This window comes from Penicillium crustosum, assembly GCF_028827405.1.
Source record: "Penicillium crustosum strain IBT 35664 chromosome Unknown utg000001l_segment0_segment0, whole genome shotgun sequence".
In the NCBI taxonomy this organism is placed as follows: Eukaryota; Fungi; Ascomycota; class Eurotiomycetes; order Eurotiales; family Aspergillaceae; genus Penicillium; species Penicillium crustosum.
The window spans coordinates 5,727,378-5,745,741 of NW_026623122.1; the positions used below are offsets into that span (position 1 = coordinate 5,727,378).

The 18,364-nt window shown below is 50.2% G+C and overlaps 10 protein-coding genes across 10 annotated transcripts; 5 read left to right on the forward strand and 5 right to left on the reverse strand.

Moving 5' to 3' along the window:
* Window positions 1-7: 7 nt before the first annotated feature.
* N7487_002155 (uncharacterized protein) lies at window positions 8-350 on the forward strand (the record flags this gene model as incomplete). Its single annotated transcript, XM_056869902.1, is given in 2 exon segments — window positions 8-202; window positions 213-350. The coding sequence occupies 2 exon segments, from the start codon at window positions 8-10 to the stop codon at window positions 348-350; spliced, it is 333 nt and encodes a 110-aa protein (XP_056734686.1).
* A 1,441-nt stretch (window positions 351-1,791) lies between these two features.
* N7487_002156 (ribose phosphate diphosphokinase subunit PRS5) lies at window positions 1,792-3,185 on the reverse strand (the record flags this gene model as incomplete). Its single annotated transcript, XM_056869903.1, has 3 exons — window positions 1,792-1,848; window positions 1,901-2,224; window positions 2,277-3,185. 3 exons carry the CDS (start codon window positions 3,183-3,185, stop codon window positions 1,792-1,794), a joined length of 1,290 nt encoding a protein of 429 aa, XP_056734687.1.
* A 644-nt stretch (window positions 3,186-3,829) lies between these two features.
* N7487_002157 (ubiquitin-like protein HUB1) lies at window positions 3,830-4,591 on the reverse strand. Its single transcript, XM_056869904.1, has 3 exons — window positions 4,163-4,591; window positions 3,956-4,094; window positions 3,830-3,884 (listed from the first exon to the last, which is right to left on the reverse strand). The coding sequence occupies exons 1-3, from the start codon at window positions 4,563-4,565 to the stop codon at window positions 3,863-3,865; spliced, it is 564 nt and encodes a 187-aa protein (XP_056734688.1). The 5' UTR covers window positions 4,566-4,591; the 3' UTR covers window positions 3,830-3,862.
* Window positions 4,592-4,845: 254 nt separating this feature from the next.
* On the forward strand, window positions 4,846-5,572 carry N7487_002158 (PIG-H family GPI synthesis protein; the record flags this gene model as incomplete). Its single annotated transcript, XM_056869905.1, has 3 exons — window positions 4,846-5,179; window positions 5,243-5,445; window positions 5,495-5,572. 3 exons carry the CDS (start codon window positions 4,846-4,848, stop codon window positions 5,570-5,572), a joined length of 615 nt encoding a protein of 204 aa, XP_056734689.1.
* A 102-nt stretch (window positions 5,573-5,674) lies between these two features.
* N7487_002159 (pseudouridine synthase DEG1) lies at window positions 5,675-7,522 on the reverse strand (the record flags this gene model as incomplete). Its single annotated transcript, XM_056869906.1, has 1 exon — window positions 5,675-7,522. The coding sequence occupies one exon, from the start codon at window positions 7,520-7,522 to the stop codon at window positions 5,675-5,677; it is 1,848 nt and encodes a 615-aa protein (XP_056734690.1).
* Window positions 7,523-8,178: 656 nt separating this feature from the next.
* N7487_002160 (uncharacterized protein) lies at window positions 8,179-9,022 on the forward strand (the record flags this gene model as incomplete). The annotated part of the gene is made up of 4 exons (XM_056869907.1): window positions 8,179-8,270; window positions 8,367-8,607; window positions 8,674-8,793; window positions 8,858-9,022. 4 exons carry the CDS (start codon window positions 8,179-8,181, stop codon window positions 9,020-9,022), a joined length of 618 nt encoding a protein of 205 aa, XP_056734691.1.
* An 893-nt stretch (window positions 9,023-9,915) lies between these two features.
* On the reverse strand, window positions 9,916-11,282 carry rps0 (40S ribosomal uS2 domain-containing protein; the record flags this gene model as incomplete). Its single annotated transcript, XM_056869908.1, has 3 exons — window positions 9,916-10,657; window positions 10,726-11,053; window positions 11,225-11,282. The coding sequence occupies 3 exons, from the start codon at window positions 11,280-11,282 to the stop codon at window positions 9,916-9,918; spliced, it is 1,128 nt and encodes a 375-aa protein (XP_056734692.1).
* N7487_002162 (mitochondrial 37S ribosomal protein uS15m) lies at window positions 11,243-12,211 on the forward strand (the record flags this gene model as incomplete). The annotated part of the gene is made up of 2 exons (XM_056869909.1): window positions 11,243-11,288; window positions 11,355-12,211. 2 exons carry the CDS (start codon window positions 11,243-11,245, stop codon window positions 12,209-12,211), a joined length of 903 nt encoding a protein of 300 aa, XP_056734693.1.
* A 1,126-nt stretch (window positions 12,212-13,337) lies between these two features.
* Window positions 13,338-15,595, forward strand: N7487_002163 (uncharacterized protein; the record flags this gene model as incomplete). Its single annotated transcript, XM_056869910.1, has 4 exons — window positions 13,338-13,553; window positions 13,607-13,721; window positions 13,781-14,464; window positions 14,520-15,595. The coding sequence occupies 4 exons, from the start codon at window positions 13,338-13,340 to the stop codon at window positions 15,593-15,595; spliced, it is 2,091 nt and encodes a 696-aa protein (XP_056734694.1).
* A 686-nt stretch (window positions 15,596-16,281) lies between these two features.
* On the reverse strand, window positions 16,282-18,279 carry spb4 (ATP-dependent RNA helicase SPB4; the record flags this gene model as incomplete). The annotated part of the gene is made up of 3 exons (XM_056869911.1): window positions 16,282-17,383; window positions 17,438-17,944; window positions 18,002-18,279. 3 exons carry the CDS (start codon window positions 18,277-18,279, stop codon window positions 16,282-16,284), a joined length of 1,887 nt encoding a protein of 628 aa, XP_056734695.1.
* Window positions 18,280-18,364: the final 85 nt, after the last annotated feature.

The window sequence follows — 18,364 nt, forward strand, 5'->3', positions numbered from 1 at the left end:
TAAGAAGATGACTCTCTATGCCTTGTTGATTGGGTATCTGCGGAATTCTATCCAAGGTTGTTTGAGTTCTGTATGCAGTGGATATTTGATGGAAAAGGTGGAAACTTCAATTCCCTTCTCTTGGAGTCGGCTTTGCCAGATCATGAGATGGCGCAGAAAGAGGCTGTTCTGTGTGCGTGGAGGAACATCCAAAGTGTCCATTGTAAGTCTAGGGAGCTTCAGGTACTCCTCGGTTAATGCTCCTCTCTTTTCAGCCGAAGCAAAATGTCAACATCACGCCGAGGATTATCGAGACATTAGACAGATATTCTCCTGGTGCCCGCTCATCCAATGCTAGAATACCATCTTGAATGGTATGGAAATGCTGGGTGTGAATGCTCTCTACTGACGAGTTTAGGATCCCTGGCCAAGTCGCCTTCTATGGCCGTGACCCTAGAAAAAGCCTTACTGGAGGACAGCTTGGAGCATATGGTGGTCACAATCGCCTTTTGGGTGTGTTTTTGTGGGAACCTCGAATATTATGAAGGAATCCTGTGGAAGACCTGCTACTGTTCGCCGTGCACAACTTCGACATTTGGAATCGATGGTCCTTAATAGGCGAGAGGTCAGTTGTTCCAGATTATTGGGTAGATTATTTACTCACTAAGATTAGATCAAAAATATCACATCGGTTGCGCACGCATTGGCTAGCGACGATGGGCACCAGGCAGGAAACGAAATTGATGCTTTGCAATATCCCTACATATCTAAGGTCATGCTGGGAAAAGTCCTCTATACAATCTATATCTAGAAAGTCTCTAAAAAGACATCTAAAAAGACTCTCGTTTTGTATAGGTCGAGGATCTGCATTTTTATAGTATCTTGCATTCAAGTCTTATATATCTTTGTAATATTCGCAGTGTACAGACTCGAAAGATCTCTGCTGATCCTAAATTAATGCTAAAAGCAAAGCCATCAATTGCTGGAATTCTGGGTATGCAAGTTTCTGGGTATGCTCCATTGTAGCTGTTCAAATTCTGCTAATCGTTTGGTAGTTAGTGCTGATGTGGATGACGGGCAATATGCGTCCTTCAATAATAGCCCACCAGTGACAGTTCACAGTGACATGTGGGACCGTGGTAACTATTGGTTAGTTTCTTGTTTCAGGATCAATATGACACGACTCAGGATATTAGTTCTGGTAGCAGAAACTCCATGCTTCTCTTCCAAATGTTTTGTAAAAGAAGGCAGGTGACTGCACTCTGTTGGTGCTTATGGGTCCATGAAGTCATGTGCTCCGAATGCAACAAGTGAGCACGAAAATAGAAAGAGAAAAAGTGCGAGCGCCAGATATTATCCGGTGTGATATGCAAGGATTGAGAAATCGTGATCAATCAAGCACAGACCGACATGCATGAGCTTCAATATTGGAAAGTATTACGTCTCCATGAAGTACACAGATCAGCCACATTGATAGTCTAGTCCAAGACCGGCGACTACATGCATGTTGAAAATGAAATTCTCAATTTCGGATTCAACATTCATTGCTCATATGTGCAGATGGCAAAGGGTGTGGCAGAGATAGTATGACAGGAAAATTTGAAACAAAAGCAAGAAAAAGCCAGCCAAAGCCAGATGAGAGCAAGCGTAATAGAAAGAAATCACAGAAAATACCAGATTCAAATCCAGCGTACCAAGTCTACTGCGAGCCTGGATCTATGGTAAAGGGAATTTGAGGTTGAGGGTGTCGTAGAGCAAAACATGGAAATTTTAGGATATCGGAGAAAATGAAAAAAAGAGTTTAGGCAGCGATCAATCATACTGGAAGAGAACGCTGATACTTTCACCGTGGTGCACACGGCGGATAGCCTGGATATAAGTCAGTATATTATGTGGAATCAACCGGACGAATGGGACTCACCTCGCCGAAAACGTGGCCGACTTCCAGGACCTCGAGCTTCGGGCAGCGGCGCAAGTGCTCAACTTGATCCACGCTGTTGGTCACAACGACCTTGTCAAGGGCACTGGCGTTGATGCGCTCGATGGCGTCGCCACTGAGGATACCGTGGGTGAGAAGGGCATATACCTGAGATGCGCCTTCCTTCTTGAGCAACTTGGCAGCACGAGTAATCGTATTCGAGGTGTCCGCCAGATCATCAATCAAAATGGTTATCCGATCACGGACATCACCAACCAACATCATGGTGGCATTCTGGCGGTCAGTGATTTTGGTGGGGCGGCGCTCCTATGATATTGTTAGAAAATTACAGGGAAATTCAAGCGCTCGATAAGCCTACCTTGTGGATAAGGGCAAACTCCATGCCCATTTGGTCAGCAATTGCCGTAGCGCGCTTGGCACCTCCGGCATCGGGGCTGACAATGACAGCCTGCTTGTAATTTGGGATGTTGCGCTGAATGTAGCTCTTCAGAAGAGGTCGGCCGTAGAGGTTGTCGACCGGGATATCAAAGAATCCCTGGTACTGCGGGTCGTGCAAATCCATGGTGATGATGTGATCGGCGCCGGCGCAGGTAAGGAGGTCTGCCACCAGGGTGCCGGCCTGTGCAACCCACTGTTTGTAACCAGGACGAGGCTGGAAGGAATTGATCTTGGAGGAGGCGCTGCTCGCGGTGTCGTCGGTACCGTTGGTCAAGGACTTGAGGGAATCCGCTGTGTCGCTGCGGGGCAGACCGTTGCCCCGCCTCTTCACGGGGCTTCCAGTGCTCTCTTCAATTTGAGCCCTGGCAAGGCCCCTCTGGAGGCTTTCCATTCCATTCATCAAGCCCAAGCCTTCACCTTTTCCACCCGGAGCCGGGGTCGAGGGGGTGCTCTCGAATGTATAGCCATTGGCGGGTTTGCCCCCCACGGATGCCTTGACGAGAGGAGCACCAGCCTTATCGTAAGGAATGTCACTCTGACGGGAGTAAGGGAAAAGAGGGAGGACAGCGGTGACTCGCCGGGCTGAGGCGGTCTTGCAGGCGGAAATAGTGATGAGAAGCTCTAGCAGGTGGTCGTTGACTTTACCACCGCCGGACTGAATAATGTAGACATCCTTTTCACGGACAGATTCTTGGATTTCGACTCGAGTCTCACCCACAGCGAATTTTGAGAGTAGAACCTCCGCGGGAGGAATGCCGAGAACACCGCAGATGCTCTGAGTCAACTGAGGGTGGGAGTTGCCTCCGATAACAACAAGATTGCGAACCATAGTGTTTTTGTTTGTGGGTATATCGCCGGGATTGGAAGTAGGAAGGATCGAAGAGAAGGGGGCTCGATCTGAAGGAAATCAGATTTGGAGGGATCGGGTGGAGGGGGAGGAAAATCTGGGGGACGATTTCGGTGAACAGTCAAGAGAATAAAATATAGAGATAGAAGAAAAGTAAAGCGATTCTTGGATTGAAGAGAACAAATGCTACCTCATAGCGGAGCAAGAATCGAGACTTCGAGGGGACAAAGACATAAAACAAAAAAAAAAAAAAAATCCCGATGAGAGTCCCGCGATGGGAAAAAAAGCCTCTTTGGAGTGGAGCGGACCTGTGATTGATGCCTCAGGTGGCAAATAACCCGGATCAGGTAAAGCGTTATGTCGTGACGAGCGCCCCGCAGAAAACGGCCTTGGAATTGTTTCTGAACAGGAACGCAGTAAATGGTCAGCAGGTCTACTGCTTCGGATTTTCCATTGCCATAGATGTACATGATTTCGGTTCAAATCACCAGTCGCTTTGGAAATCATAAAAAGAAACATCTAAAAAGACGACTAAAAAGACGGCTAAAAAGACATGACAAGGCCGCATAAGCGGGACTATTCTTGTACTAAGAAAAACATAATAGAACTTGGCATAACTCATAACTCTCCCGCCGAGTGCAGTTTGCTCCGGGAATCCGTCATTCGCCCGTTCCAACCTCCCTATAATAGAGTTAGTATCACAATTCCAGTATCCAAATGCGGGTTTGCAGGTTTGCAGGTTTGAGGCTCACAAGTCAAGTTGAACTCCGTTGCTCACTCCATAATCCTCCAGTGTAAGTTGATCTTTAAAAGGGCGCTCGCCTTGGCGTTTAAGAAGGATTTCGTGGGGTTCACGGCCGATTCGAGCTGCCACTTGGGCTTTGAATAGCTCTGCATAGAATGTTAGCACGCTGGTGGCGATCAACAATAGATAAAAAATATAAAAAAACAAGACGTACTAATCGGATCTGAGGCAAGACAAGGGATCGCGGCTTTGGTTCCCAGACGATCATTGACATGGACCACAATCATAGGCTCTGAGGATTGAGGAGCGACCGGCTTCTTCTTTTCTTTCTTCACTTTCTTTTCCCGGTCTTCACGCGGCGCATCTCGATTGTCACGTTGTTGGGCCCGGTCGCGGTCGCCATCTCTCGGTCTGTCTCCATAGCGGTCGCCCTCTCGGTCACGTCGTGGTGATCGTGGTCGGTCTCGGTATCCTCGTTCTAATCTGCGATCATCGCCGCGGGAATCGTCAGTGCGGCTTTTGTCCTTCCACCGAAAGCCCCCGGTCGTCTTTCTGGGGCGCTCTCTATCGTGGTTTTCTCTCGCACGAGGAGACCTGCTTCGTGATCGGTCGGCCATGACTGTGGATGGAGAAAAGATGGAGTTCGTAGGTGCCCGACAAGCCCAGATGCAATCCAAATGAAGCTGTGAGGCACGTGACGAGATGCAGCTGCCAGTGGAGTAAGCTAGTCCCAAATTAGATTGGTGTGTTTTGTTCACATCAGGAGCTCTCCTGTCTAAAGTACGTTCGAATATCTCCGCACTTTTGATCTACCTCTTGAATAAGCAGGCTGCAATGCAAATTTTCAATTGACTCCGGCATTTTTGCTATCTTTTACCTAACTCCTCCATACCCAAAATGCCCAGCCGACTAGAAGTTCAGCGTCCCTCTCCGACGACCGTCTCCTTCACGGTATCGAATGCGCCGCAGCGGTCGAGTTCCCCCGCCAAAATCCTATTTGGTCTCCAGGTACTGCTACGTGCGGCTTTGTTTTTCTGTGTGATTGCTGTCGCCATTGCGCGCGTCCGGAATTTCGTCTTCCAAGAAGATGGGAGGGTGATAAGCTGGCCAGCTGTGTGGTCAAGCCCGCTGGGATCCAAACTATGTCGCTTGGTGGATTCATACAACCCCCTAGCAATTGCCGTGGTTAGTGCATTGGTGATATACGGTGTTTTCAGAAGAGGTTACATTGGTAGGTTCAAAGAAAAAAAAGGGGGAGGGTTGTTAGATCTGTGCATGGCTGATTGTTCGACAGAGGAGTCGCTCTTGGTTATTCGAGGCTTCGGAATCCAGACCTCAACATCGTCCTCGACATATCTTTCTACTGCCTCAACGAGGTTCATTCCTACCACGCAAATCCAGGACATTGTGATTCACGAAGCCTTCAAGGGCTTCGAAGTCCGCTTCTATTTGGCGGTCATCGTTGAAGGCGAGCCCAATGCCCTGGTGGTCTTCCCGGTATGTGATATCCTCAGGATTATGTTCTCAAGGCTAACTTTGTGACTAGCATATGTTGCCCAAGCGAGAGATCTTAGAGCAGGTTTGGAGAGGTTCTCGGCGGTGTCTTTACGACGCGAAGTCATGATATACCCACAGCCTCTGTCTCAAGAAATTTTTGTTTGTGCAAAAGTCTATATTGCTTGACCCCGAGGTTCAATGCTCTATCAACAAGTATATACAACGTGATTCATTCCAGTGCCGCCCTTGCAGCCGCGGTATTTGCTAGTCTTCGCTGCTTTGTGAGAAGTCCTTTGGCATTTTGAACTTCCACGGTCTGCATCTTGCTCTTCTCGTCGACAGGAGTATATTTCCCACCAACAACAGTATCATTTCCACCATACCAGATCTTGGCACCTCTGCTTGATCTCTTGGAATACACGGCGTTTTGCCATTGGTTGTCGACGTCTTCCACGTTCCGGTTACCCTGGCTGACAGTCAAGTCTAGCAAAGCACCCGCCAGAATCTCATCCATCTTGCGCTTTCTCCAGACGGTCCACAAACTTTCAACGGTGCCCCGCATCCCGAACTTGCAATCACCCTTGGCGCTTCCCTTGCCGTTTGCAGGGCTATCACCAGCATAGACCCAGTTCAAGGCATCCAGGCGACTGCCAGACTCTATGTCGGGGAAAATGCAGTCCCAAAGGACCAGCGGAGCATCATCAGCCATCGCATAGGTCGGCTTTCGCGGGTTCTTGGCAATGTCCAGCAGTTCAGGGACGATAGATGGGGACTCGAGTCCCTGTCCGACTAGGAACAGAATTGCAACCATGTGTCGCACCTGGTGCCATAAGAAGGCAGAACCATGAAGATTGAACGTGTAAACCTGAGGGACACTTTGCGAAACCGTGTCGGGAGTCACCAAATCCGGTTCGGGCACACAACCCTCTTTGGCCTGGAATCCAGGTTGGCCAATATAACCCACGGGGTTAACCTTGGGATTGACGGCCTCGATACTAGAGTGGTGGATAATGCGTTCGAAATTATCAATCTGCTTGTTGGTGTCCAACTTGCAGAAATTCCGGAAATCATGCAGACCCTCGAAATGCTTAGCTGCCTCGCGCATTGCCTCAATGTCGAGCCAGCCCTCACGGAACTCAGAACGCGGGCCCTTACCGTTCTGTGCACGGTTCTGGAACCCAATGGACCCAGGAGTTGGAGAGAAGGCGGGGTTGGTGAAGAAGTACTTGTATCGACGTTCACGGCAGGAGAAGCGGGCATCGAAACCAGGCGGCGGGTTAGGACACCACGCCAGAACCCTGATGTCTTCCGGAAGCACCCTGTTTAGAACATTGATATAGTTCATCTCATCAGCTACATCATCCCACTCCTTTTCAGTAGATCCCGAGTCAACGAGCATCGCATCCTCGCCCTCAGCAGGGGGCTTGGGCATGGGTCGTTGACTGCGGACCCGCAGTCCAATAACCTGTCCAAAAGCGCTCACGCCCTTATCCGTACGACCTGCTTTAGAGTAATCGCATCCATCCCAGTAAAGGTGGTAGGGGCGCATGGGGACGCGCTCCTTGTCGGTTGGCTCCATATCAGAGGTGGTCTCGGGGGAGATGAGGCGTGTACGTTTCAATGCCTTCCAAAGGATTTCTTCGACAGTAGGCAGAGGCGTGGTATTGCCATTTGTATGTTCGAGTCCATTGTATGCCTGTCCCAGATATGCGAACTTGAGCGCAATGAACCGTGTCGAGTATTTGGAGGGGTCAAAACTGCGATCAGGTTTGGGAGGTTTCGGGCCTTTGACGAACCGCGTCGGCGCAGGCACTGGTGTTGTGTCACTATCTGGAGGAGAGTGTGGTCGCTTCTTAGAAGGATTCAAGGTCTCGGGGAGAGGGATCGCAGGTTCCTGGACGTCGGTGGGGATTGGCGCAGAAGAAGAGCGGGGGGCCTGCGACGGCTCTTCGGTCGGCGCTGTGAATTCTGTTGTCTGAGAGTGAAGCTGTCGCTCTAACTCTGTGATACGCGCGATCAGGCTAGAGTTACTCCAGGCCGAGTAGTCGGTTTGGTCCTTAATGTTGGTGTCCGCCATGTTTCGGGCCGTGAGAGTGCGAGATTGGCACAGGTTTCGAGTTTGCCTGAGGACTTGTTGGAGGTTGTAACTCAGTAGAAAGAGTCTAGCAGACGGTTTCCACATACCATGTCACGCGACCGAGACTGAGATTGGATTGGTGTGGACGTTCAACCGGCGGGAATTGAAATTGAAAAAGTTCCCCGGAGGCGCTGTTCGGTGTATTTTTGGATTTAACCAGTGTATTATAATGTAATTACATGCACTATATGACCACAATTATATGTATTTATTGTATTTACTGTATAGTACTGTACTATGATGATTTTACTGGCAATAATTTATTATAGTAGCTTTTCACATGGCAATTTAGTCAATGGAGGATTCAATCAGTAGAAGTAGAAGTAGAAATGGCAAGAAGTTAGGGCTGTCAAAACAATATATATACTATCAACCACCATGCTGGATTCGCCAAGCCTCGAACCGTAACTCCCAAAGTTCATCGCCTCTTTAACCTAAAACACACCTACTGTTCTCTGAAATGAGATTGTGGTGAAATTGCTGTAGACTAGCAGAGACAATTTTCTGCAAAACACCCATTGATTGACCAGCTGAAGGGTGAAAGTTGATTAATACTTGGACAGTTGCACATAAATCGAATCAACGGCCACCCCAGCATGGCTGAGGCAGATCCTCACCCGGACAGTAACAACTCAGTCTCTTTACTTCTACTCGGGGATGCAGGATGTGGGAAATCTACATTTTTGGCGTGAGTACCTGGTCATCCCACGAACTGCGACCTTGAAACCAAGTTGTTTGCAGTCTCCAAACGATCTATATATAAGGACATGCTAACTTCATCCAGTCGCCTGAAGAGTGGAAGGCCGTCCCTGTCGGGGTCATCTGATAATCAACCAAATACCCTTGAACTATTACGAGATGGTGATCAGCCTTTCATTTACGACATCCGGTTCTCAAAAAAGACATTCACTCTAAAACTTTACGACACGTCCAACCCAAACCAGCATTGGACAACCCTTCGGCCTGACGTGGTTGTTCTAGCCTTCGATATCTCCAACCGAGACACACTTGCTGGACTAAAAGAGGTAAGTCTTACATGTATTATTCGGGGCAATTGTCAATTCGTCCTGACACTCAATGTTATTCGTTAGTGGCGAAATGACATTACTCGTTACTTCCAGTACGGTCATGGCGAGCGCCTTCCAGTGATGATGATAGGTCTGAAAAGGGACCTACGGAAAGAAGGCGAGGAAATCATCTATCCACAAGAGGTGAGTGACTATAAGCTGGAGCTTCGCGCCTTGAATCGACTCATTGACTAACTGGTGTATCTAGGGCTATCGTATTGCGCAGGAACTTCGTTGTGATAGATACGCCGAGTGTTCAGCTGTTACAGGCGAGCTGCTCGCAGAGACATTTGAAGATCTCGCGAGACTGGCAGCAATGACGACGACTGAAAAAGGTGGCCAGTCCGAGGGCACTTCTTGTGTTATTCTTTGATTCTTTTGTTGTCCATGTTTGATCTTGTTTCTCATACCCAGACATGCATGTATAAACCAGTCGGGTCAATGCCCGAGGACTATGCCCACGCTTCAATTCAGTTCAGCGATCAACTGATAGACATTCAAGGCCTTGGTAACTGATCAGTCAAAGGTGCAACGCAGTTAAGACATAATGGCCTAGTTGATAGGGGAGTCTGCCATTAGACGAGGCAGTACCCTGCAGACAGATAATATACCAAGCGGAACTGTCCTTCCAAGGTTATAAAAGGCATTGTGCCCAGGGCTACTATGTGCACATATTTGATAACATGGTCAAGTCTACAACAGCAAGGCACATACACTACAAAACCTACTGGATATGATACCAAGCACAACCTTTTCAGATTACTAGAATACACACAGGGAGAAACCAAGGTAACGATTAAGTCCACCTTGTGAATTGACAGCACAGGGCTTTCCCCCAGAAGCTTCGTAAATAAAAGCAACTGGATCTCTTTCCCTCATAAGCGCCAGTCAATGATTGGCATGGCAATTCCTCCCCGATGCGAAAACATGGAAAATAAAAAAGTGCTGGTAAGATGAGACCACTGAGGCAAAAGATTGAAAGGTTCCCGGTGAAAGCTCGTTTTCTTCTGCTGTTTTTCAGTTTCTTTTGGTTTTTTGAGAATTGCACACAGGGACTAGGATAGACATGTCAAGGGAATTTGCGGGAGATTGTAATCCATTGTTGTGAATGGAGTAGATGGTGTATAAGAGAAAACAAGAGCATTTCTTCGATTCCTGTGCCTCGAAGGACCCAGAAAATCGTCACAATCATCCCGGATCACCAAACTTTTTATTGAGATCAAACTTCCCCCCTCTCAACGACTATCCTCGTCACAGCGAAGCAATTTACCACTTGGCCTCACCAGCGGCGGGAGCAGCCTCAGCCCACTCGCCGGTGGGGGCAGCGGAGCTGGCAGCCCAGTCGGCACCCTCGGCATCCCAGCTGGTGGCACCGGCAGTAGCGGTGGCAGCGGAGGCAGCAGCGAAGGCAGTGCCGGGGTTACCAGCGCCGGGGGCGGAGGCATCCCAGTTCTCACCAGCGAAGCCGGACTCAACGGCACCAGCACCGACCTCCTCGGCACCGGCAACCTTAGCCTCATCAGCAATCTCCTTGTTCTCCTCGGCCTCGGGGTCGCGGTAGAAGTAGAGATCGACAACGGTGTCCCACTCGGTCTCGCGGGTAGCGAGAGTACCGCGGAGACGGAGGACCTCACGGGCGAGCATCCACCAGACGAGACCGATGGCGTGACGACCCTTGTTGTTGGTGGGGATGGCAACATCGACGAAGTCGGTGGGGGAGTCAGTGTCGCAAAGGGCAATGACGGGGATGTTGACGTAAGAGGCCTCCTTGATGGCCTGGGCATCAGTGCGAGGGTCGGTCACGATGATGAGACGGGGCTCCTTGAAAGAGCGGGTGATGTAGTTGGTGAAGTTACCGGGGGTGAAACGACCGGCAATGGCGGTGGCACCGGTGTGGGAGGCGAACTTCAGGACAGCACGCTGGCCGTAGGGACGAGCGGAGATGACACAGACATCGGCGGGGTTGTCAATGGCGGCGATGATACGGGCGGCCAGGACGATCTTCTCCCTATTTCAATGAAACATATATATTAGACACTATACTACAGTCAGAAGTCGTTTTGCGTTAGCGCATACCAGGTCTTGCCAATGTTCAGGACGTTGACACCGTCGGCGCGGAGCTTCCAGAGGTAAGGCTCCATGTGCACCTGAAGGTTCTTGGAACCAAGGTGGCACTGAGCGGCAAGGAGCATCTCAATGTCCTGCGCGGTAGGGTTGAAAACCGGGGGAGCTGGGAAGGGGCCATGTTGGGCGATTGATGGATTGATGAGTTGGAGGATCAATCGTCTGGCTCTTGTCGTGGTGATGGAGGGAAAAAGATCAAAGCCAAGCCGCAAAATTGTTGCACTCTCGCGGTTCGGGAGAATTTCGCTTGCGTGCGCTAGGGCTAGGGCTCCAAGTCCCGCTGGGGTATTGGTTATGTAATACTGATCTTGGCTCTTTACCCACGTGATGCTGAATGCCTGGGGCAGAGAACACCCTGACTAGGATTAGCGTAGCTGGACCTCCGGCCGCAAGATTTCCCGACGAAAGGTCGATGGAAAAGAGAAGTTGATTGTTACAATACAGTATCTACTCGCCAGCGACGCCCACCATGCCTCCGCGCATTTCAGTCCAGCCCTCTTTGAAGGCATTGACCGGTATGCTAGCCAAGATCACCCAAGTCAAATGTTCAATTACCCGGATGCTAACCAAGACTCGTATAGGATCAACCTACGGATCTAGCCCGTTGTCCAATTCAATCAACACTTCTATCAGAGCTGCGTCTAGCAAGGTTCAAATCCGGAGGAAGCATGACCCATTCCTGATGGCCCAGGCGCGCCAGCGCAAGGCAGCCAATATCTCCCGCCAGAAAGTCCTTGCGGAGGAACGGGAATCCTCGCTCGGGGACCCTGTTAAGAGCCAGCCGACACCATTTATCCTAGAGATGACCGCAATCCAATCCAACTCGCACATCCCATCATCTTTGTCTGAGGATCTCAACTACTACTTGAAGTCGAACGAGCTGGATGCTGCCCTCGACTTTTCCAAGGATTTGACCGCACCGCTTAAAAGTTCCGATCGCAACACAGCCGATCCTCAAGCAGAGAAGGAGGCAGTGAATTTGCATAACCAAGAGCATAAGAATGCCCAGGAAGCAATCAACCGGATTGTCAACCTCAACAATGGAAACACCAAGGACCGCGTGCGTCTCAACATTACAAAGTGCATCGAAACATTCGGGCGACACTACACAGACTTAAATCTCCCACCAAAGCCTTCGGCTATGGCCCATGAATCTGCCCCTGTTCATCCGGAACGCGCGCCGCGTGTTGGACCCGATACCGGCTCTGCGGAGGTGCAAGCCGCGATCCTGACCGTGAAAATCATGAACCTCTCCCGACACCTCGAGACCGCCAACAAGGACAAACACAACAAGCGCAACATGCAACTACTAGTCCACAAGCGCCAGAAGCTGCTGCAATATGTCCGCAAGAAGGAACGCGGAGGTCCCCGGTGGCAGAACCTGATGGGGACATTGGGATTGTCCGACGCTGCGTGGAAGGGAGAGATTGCCCTATGAAGGGCATTGTTTTAATAAGAGATCTTTTGTATCTCTACACTGTTATCTTCTTTTGTGATTGGCTGGCTTTGAAAAAAGTATCAGCGTGTTACCTTGTATCATCTATCTAGGAGCTAGCGAGGGGTACTTGTTGGTCTATGTCTCTATTTCCATGTTTCATGCGCAGAGCATCTGTACAAATAGCATTGTTTCTTTTCCCAGATCCATTTTCACGTTAAACAATTTCAAGTAACCAGCTTGTCATTGAAGCATAAGTTCTGGAATTTAGTCGGTTTCGCCTAAATGATCTCTAGTATTTTTCAGGACTCGAGAGCAATCTCTCCATCAGGCATTGGCTTCAAACACGGACGTTTTAAGTGTATGAAAGCTTTAATCGCTAAAATGTGATGACTATGTTGAGCTGATATTTTGACAACATCAACGACCAATGGATTATATTGAGACAGAGAATGTCGTATTTTGGGGTTATTTAAGAGGAGTGGACTACCTAGGCACGGAGTATCCGGGGGGACGATCTAAGATGAGAAGAGATGAGAAGAGACAAGGCTGCTTCATGTACGGAGTATCAATTGAGAACTAACTAGAGATATGATATAGAATGTTGAGTTCAAAACTGCCCATTGAAAGAAAATCTCCTTGATATCAGACAATAACAATAATTGGAACAATAGTCAATGAGTATCCCTTGCGACAGCCTCATAGACCCATTGTTCATGTGTCACACCGCCCTGAGACCAAGCAATTCTGCCGGTCGCGCCTTCCGGTTTTGAAAAAAGTGACATGGTTTGGCCCAAAAGGTGCTCCTTCCAAGGTTCCCTTCTGATCGTTTAGTCGCGTCTAGCAACCGTTGTTGTTTACATCTCCCCTCTTCTTCTTCTCCTCTCCTCTTCTCTTCTTCTCCCCATCACCCACAACATTACCATCCAAAACATTGCCTTTTGGATATCTCTTGCCAGAGTCTTTGTGATCGACTCTACCAAACCGGTTAGTATCTACATATGTTACCTAGGAATCCTTGAGATATCTCTGACTGATCCACTACATTTCAATCAGACTTCTTTCACCTGCCCCTCACCACCCCCTCGCCACCAACCCCCTCCCTCCTCATCTTGCGCGTTTCGCCAAGATGAGACTGCGGTCGAACCACGTTCTTCCGCCAATCTCGGACTACGTCCCACGCCGCCGGCGCACGACGCGTAGTGCGTCGGCGGCTGCGACGGACGCAGCATCCGAGACCACCACCACCGCGCCCGAGGCGCAAGAGACTGTGTCAGAGACACAGTCCGCTGGAGAGAGGCCCGCTCCAAAGCGAAAGCCAGCCAAGCAAGCTGGCCGCAAGAAGGTCAGTCCAGAAACCAGATGTCACAATTGTTCACACCTAACCCATGTTTCTAGAAGGCCGCCGCAAAGGGCAAGAAGAAGGCCGCCGCTCCCACCTCGGAGCCTGACGCCACCGAGTCCCAGGAAGACCCCGTTACACTCATTCCGTCCGTGGAGCAACCAGACACCCGTACGTTGCCCCCCGCGCTCCCCCCGCGCTCCCCCAGTCCCCCCCGCGCATGTTCAGAGGACGAATTATCACGGCCTTCAAATGGGGCAGTGCCAGCGAACTTCTGAAAAGGGAGCCTGAGCCAACTCCTCCCCCTCCGAAAACCCCCGTCACTTACTATGCCTGGCCCCCTGGAAGAGCCTATGATAAGCTTCGTCGAATCCCCTGGTCACTCCCCTGGTCCCCGCCATCTCCCTGGAAGGACTGGCCTCGCAGACTCCCTATGATTAATACCCCGGATGAATCCCTGCTGACCCCCACGGAAGAGCCCAGCAGGAAACGGAATCGATTGTCCGAAGTCGATCCTACGCCGTCGAAACGTCACAAGTTGACACTTCAAACTCCATCCAGCTTCGAAAACCGTCCTCGTGGCAGCTCTCGCAGAACGTATGCGGATCGCGCGCGACGACGCGAAGCGGAAAGGAATGGACGAATCGATAGCACCATTTACCGTGTCCCCGAGCTTTTGGCTCAGCAGGGCGAAGATGTGAGATCTGGCAACTCGACCCCTCTGGCCTCTCACGCAAATGAAGAGACGGCGCCCCGTGGTAACCGTATTGTTTCATTCTCTTCGGTGCCTTCTGCACTTCCATCAACTCCAAATCAGAATCAAAACCGGACTGGTTGGGGACAATGGTTCTTCAACTCAGTGACTGGTCTTTGGAGACGAGGCAATGGGCCCCAAACTGCACAGGTCCCACAAGGTAGGTTCCCTTATGTCATGGTATATATTTCTAGTGGCTAACATGGTGATTCTAGTGGCCGAACCTCAACATTCAATGGGAAATGACTCTTCTGCTTCCGTCACAACACCCTCCTCAGCTCCCCCTTCCTCTTCAGTTATACCACTAAGAAATTTCGAATCTCCCACTCCCCGCCCACGTGGTGCAGAGAAAAACTCGCGTCTGACAGCCAGTGCACGTGCTCCACGAGTCGGCCAAAGAAGGCAATATGACTATGATCTGTACCCACGAGGTTTCGACCAAGCACTGCTTGAGCGCATGCGTGTCGGGGAGTCGGATATTGCGGGCCTTGACATTCCAAATTCAGAAGAAGAACTTCGTGCAATCTGCGAGAGAGAATCGAAGAAGCGCAAGCGCGAACCCTCCCCCGATGTCATTCCACACCCTCCAGGATGTAGTTATGGGTTTGACCCAGCCTACTTCGAGATCCCGGATGACTACGTGGACTTGCCCACAGACAAGCAGGGACCCCAAGATAATACGGCCAAACAAGCTACAGTCAGCGATGCACCGAAAGAGAAGCATGTCTCCAAGCGTGCGCGCCAAGTCACAGTCGATGATGCACCAGAAGAGAAGGATGTCTCCGAGCGTGTCCGTGAAGATACCACGACCAAACGACCTACACTCACCGATACATCAAAAGAGGAGCATGTCTTCAACCATGTTCGCTCTGACAATACCCGCCTGGAAAACTTCAACGACCAGGGTGCATCCAAGCCCACCGAAGGTTCCGGCGACGAACTTCGCAAGGCCCGTCAACATGCAGAGCAGTACAAGCCGAAAACCCCCAGTCGTCTTCGAGCGGCCCATCGTTTCTCGACCAGCTATAACTCGTCGATTGAAGACGACGTCCTCCGTCGCCGCAAGATGAGAAAAACCTCCCTGGCCACGGCATGCCCCACCGGTGATCTGAGCCAAATCATCTGGCCGGAGACTGAATCTTGGATTGAGCGCTTGGATCTCGACGACCCTAACCTTCACAAGTACCTACCGCGCGCATGGTCCTCGAGTGCCGCCGGCAAGAAGGCATACATTGAAAACCATCATGGGTTCTTCATGGACCGGCTTGCTACTCGGCGTGCTGCTCAGTAAAAAAGAAAAGAAGTAAAAAAAGAAAAAGATACCTCACTGGCCACGGCATGCCACCTACTGGCTGTCTGAACCATATCATCTGGCCAGTGACTGGATCTTGGCTTGAGCTTTGGCTCAACCCCTTCTGAAATACCGAAATACCTTTCGAATACTCTCGAATACCCTCCGAAATACCCCCTCAAATACCTTTTCTCTAACACGCCCTGAAGGACCTTCTGAATGGGTACCCTTCTCAACTACCTGAAAAAGAGATGGAAATTTTGAAAATTTTGAAAAAAAGAATGGAATGGAATTACAGGGTTTCCTTCGCCCGCCTTCTGTGCTTGGGCTGAGTTTTGAGACCTCGATTCTGTTCTTTTCGATGTGGCATCCTTAGGACCGCTTTGGATCTCCCGAGGGATCGATCCACGCTTGGGCCTAGGAGGGTGTACTTTTCTAGTCCTTTTGCGGCTTGTTTTTGTTGTTTCTTGCGGTTTGGTTTGTTTTTTGAGTGCCTTTTTTTGGTCGCTCTTTAGCGCATTATCATGAGTGAACATTAGCGGTTGTTAGGTTATTTGAATGGAATGCTTAGCTTCCACAAGCCAACAGACTGTAGAGATGAGGTTTATAGAGTAGAGAAATTGCAGTAGCAGAGAAATAAAGACATAACATGGTATGGTATATAGATATCTACTATGCTATTCCAACTAGTCAAAGCCCTGGAACTCATCGCCTTTTGCTTCTTTCGCCTGGCTAGCTTGGTTCAACAACCGCTGCTGCTCATTCTTAGCACGGATCTCCTCCAACATGCGCTCCGTTTCAAGAGCTTTCTGCTTCTGATCCTCTGGCATTTGCTCCCATCTCTCCTTCTCCTTCCGAGCCTTCTTGAATTCCTTCTTCTTGAACTTCTTATCCCGTTCTTCGGTCTTCTGACTCCAAGCCACAGTCTCCGTAGCACGGCGCTTGTTAGATCCCTGCTCAGTGCCTTGCGCATTAGCAGCCTCTTCCATAGCCTCCTTGCGACGCTTTTCTTGCTGCTTGTCCTTATAAGTGTAGTTGGACCACTCAAGTTTAATCCCCAACGTCCGATCTCCTTCAAACGAGCGTGCCTCAGGCATCTTTGGCAACTTGAGGAGTCCCCACGCCTTTCCGAGAGCCTCCCAGTCCAGATCCGCAACCCGGAAGATACTGCTTGCTTGATGCTTGCTGTAACTGCGCAGCCAGCTGACAAATGCCTTCTGACCCTTGTCGTGCATGGCACGATCTTTCAACACCGCTTTGCGAACCTTGTCAATCGCGGCTGTGGCCTGTTCGTCCGTGAACTCGGGCAGACTGTATGGCGCAACGGGTGTTTTGCGGATTTCCAGGAATGAGACGTAGTCCTCCTCGCGGCCGGGATGGACGAGGACGATGCTGAGGCCTCGTCGGCCGGCACGACCGGCTCGACCGCATCTGTGAATGAAGGTTTTAGGGTCGGAGGGTGGGTCGATCTGCACTACAAGATCGACGGAGGGGATGTCGAGACCGCGAGCGGCGACATCAGTCGTGAGGAGGATGGAGGGGGTTGTGGATGTGGTGAAGCGGTTGAAGTTCTTTTGGCGGACGTTGGCTTGGTGTTTACCGTGTAGTGGGACTAGCACGAACCCGTCTCCGAGCATTATGGGTAGTATTGTGGCGAGATAGTCGACGCTGGAGCATGTCGATACGAAGAAAATGGTTTTTTGAGGGGTGGGTTGGACAGTGGAAAGGATGTGCTTCAGAATGGCATATTTGTGAAGCGGAGGTGTTGTCAAGTAGGTCATTTGCAGACTATTGAGTGGTTAGATTGGGTTTGGATTCGGAACAATGGATGGAAAGACATACCTCGCTGGAGTGCGCTTTTCTTCAACGCCAGCTCCTCCTCTGACCTTGACGGCAATTTTGACGGGATTTCGTAGACCAAGTCGGACGATCTGATCAACGGCTTCACTGATACTGGCACTGAACAATCCTGTACGTCGCTGCTTAGGCAGACGGCCCAAGATCTTCTGCAGATCGTCTTTGAATCCAAGATCAAGGAGTCTGTCGGCTTCGTCCAAGACAAGCATTTCAAATGATGCCTGGGGGCAGTGAACGTGAGGCGATGAAAGCAGCTCCAACAATCTTCCGGGTGTAGAAACCAATACATTGGGCGAATTCTTGAGGAATAATTTCAGATCTTCCGCCGGAGATGTTCCGCCACCCAGGAGAAGTTGTGGAACGACCCTCAATGTCGATGAAGAGGTTTTCGCACGAGGAGCACCCTCTTCGGCGGGTTTGATGGCGGCGGCCGACGCTGGATGGAACTCCAAAAGCGAGAGAAGAACTTGGTGAATCTGCGAGGCCAATTCTCTGACATATCAATGTTAGCAACGAACTCTGCAGACCTGGATTTGCGCATTAACCCACCTTGTCGGAGAAATGATAATGGCTCCAACATGATGCTTCTTGAGAGGCTGATCAAGACGAAGAAGCTTCTCCACGATTGGAATCAGGAATGATAATGTCTTTCCACTTCCAGTCACAGCTTCCACCACCACATCTTTATGCTGCATAAACAGAGGGATTGCCGAGGCCTGGACTGGGGTCATGCGCGTGAAGCCCATTGAGGCCACAGCATCGAGGGACCATTCTGACAGCGGGGGCGTGAGAGCATCCCACGCTCTTGAAGACGATTTGGGAGGCATTTATTAATTCTGACTGACACCGAGTCGTCAAATTGCTTCTCGAGTCGCATCGCAAAGAAAAAAAATCTCCGTTATCGATTAGATA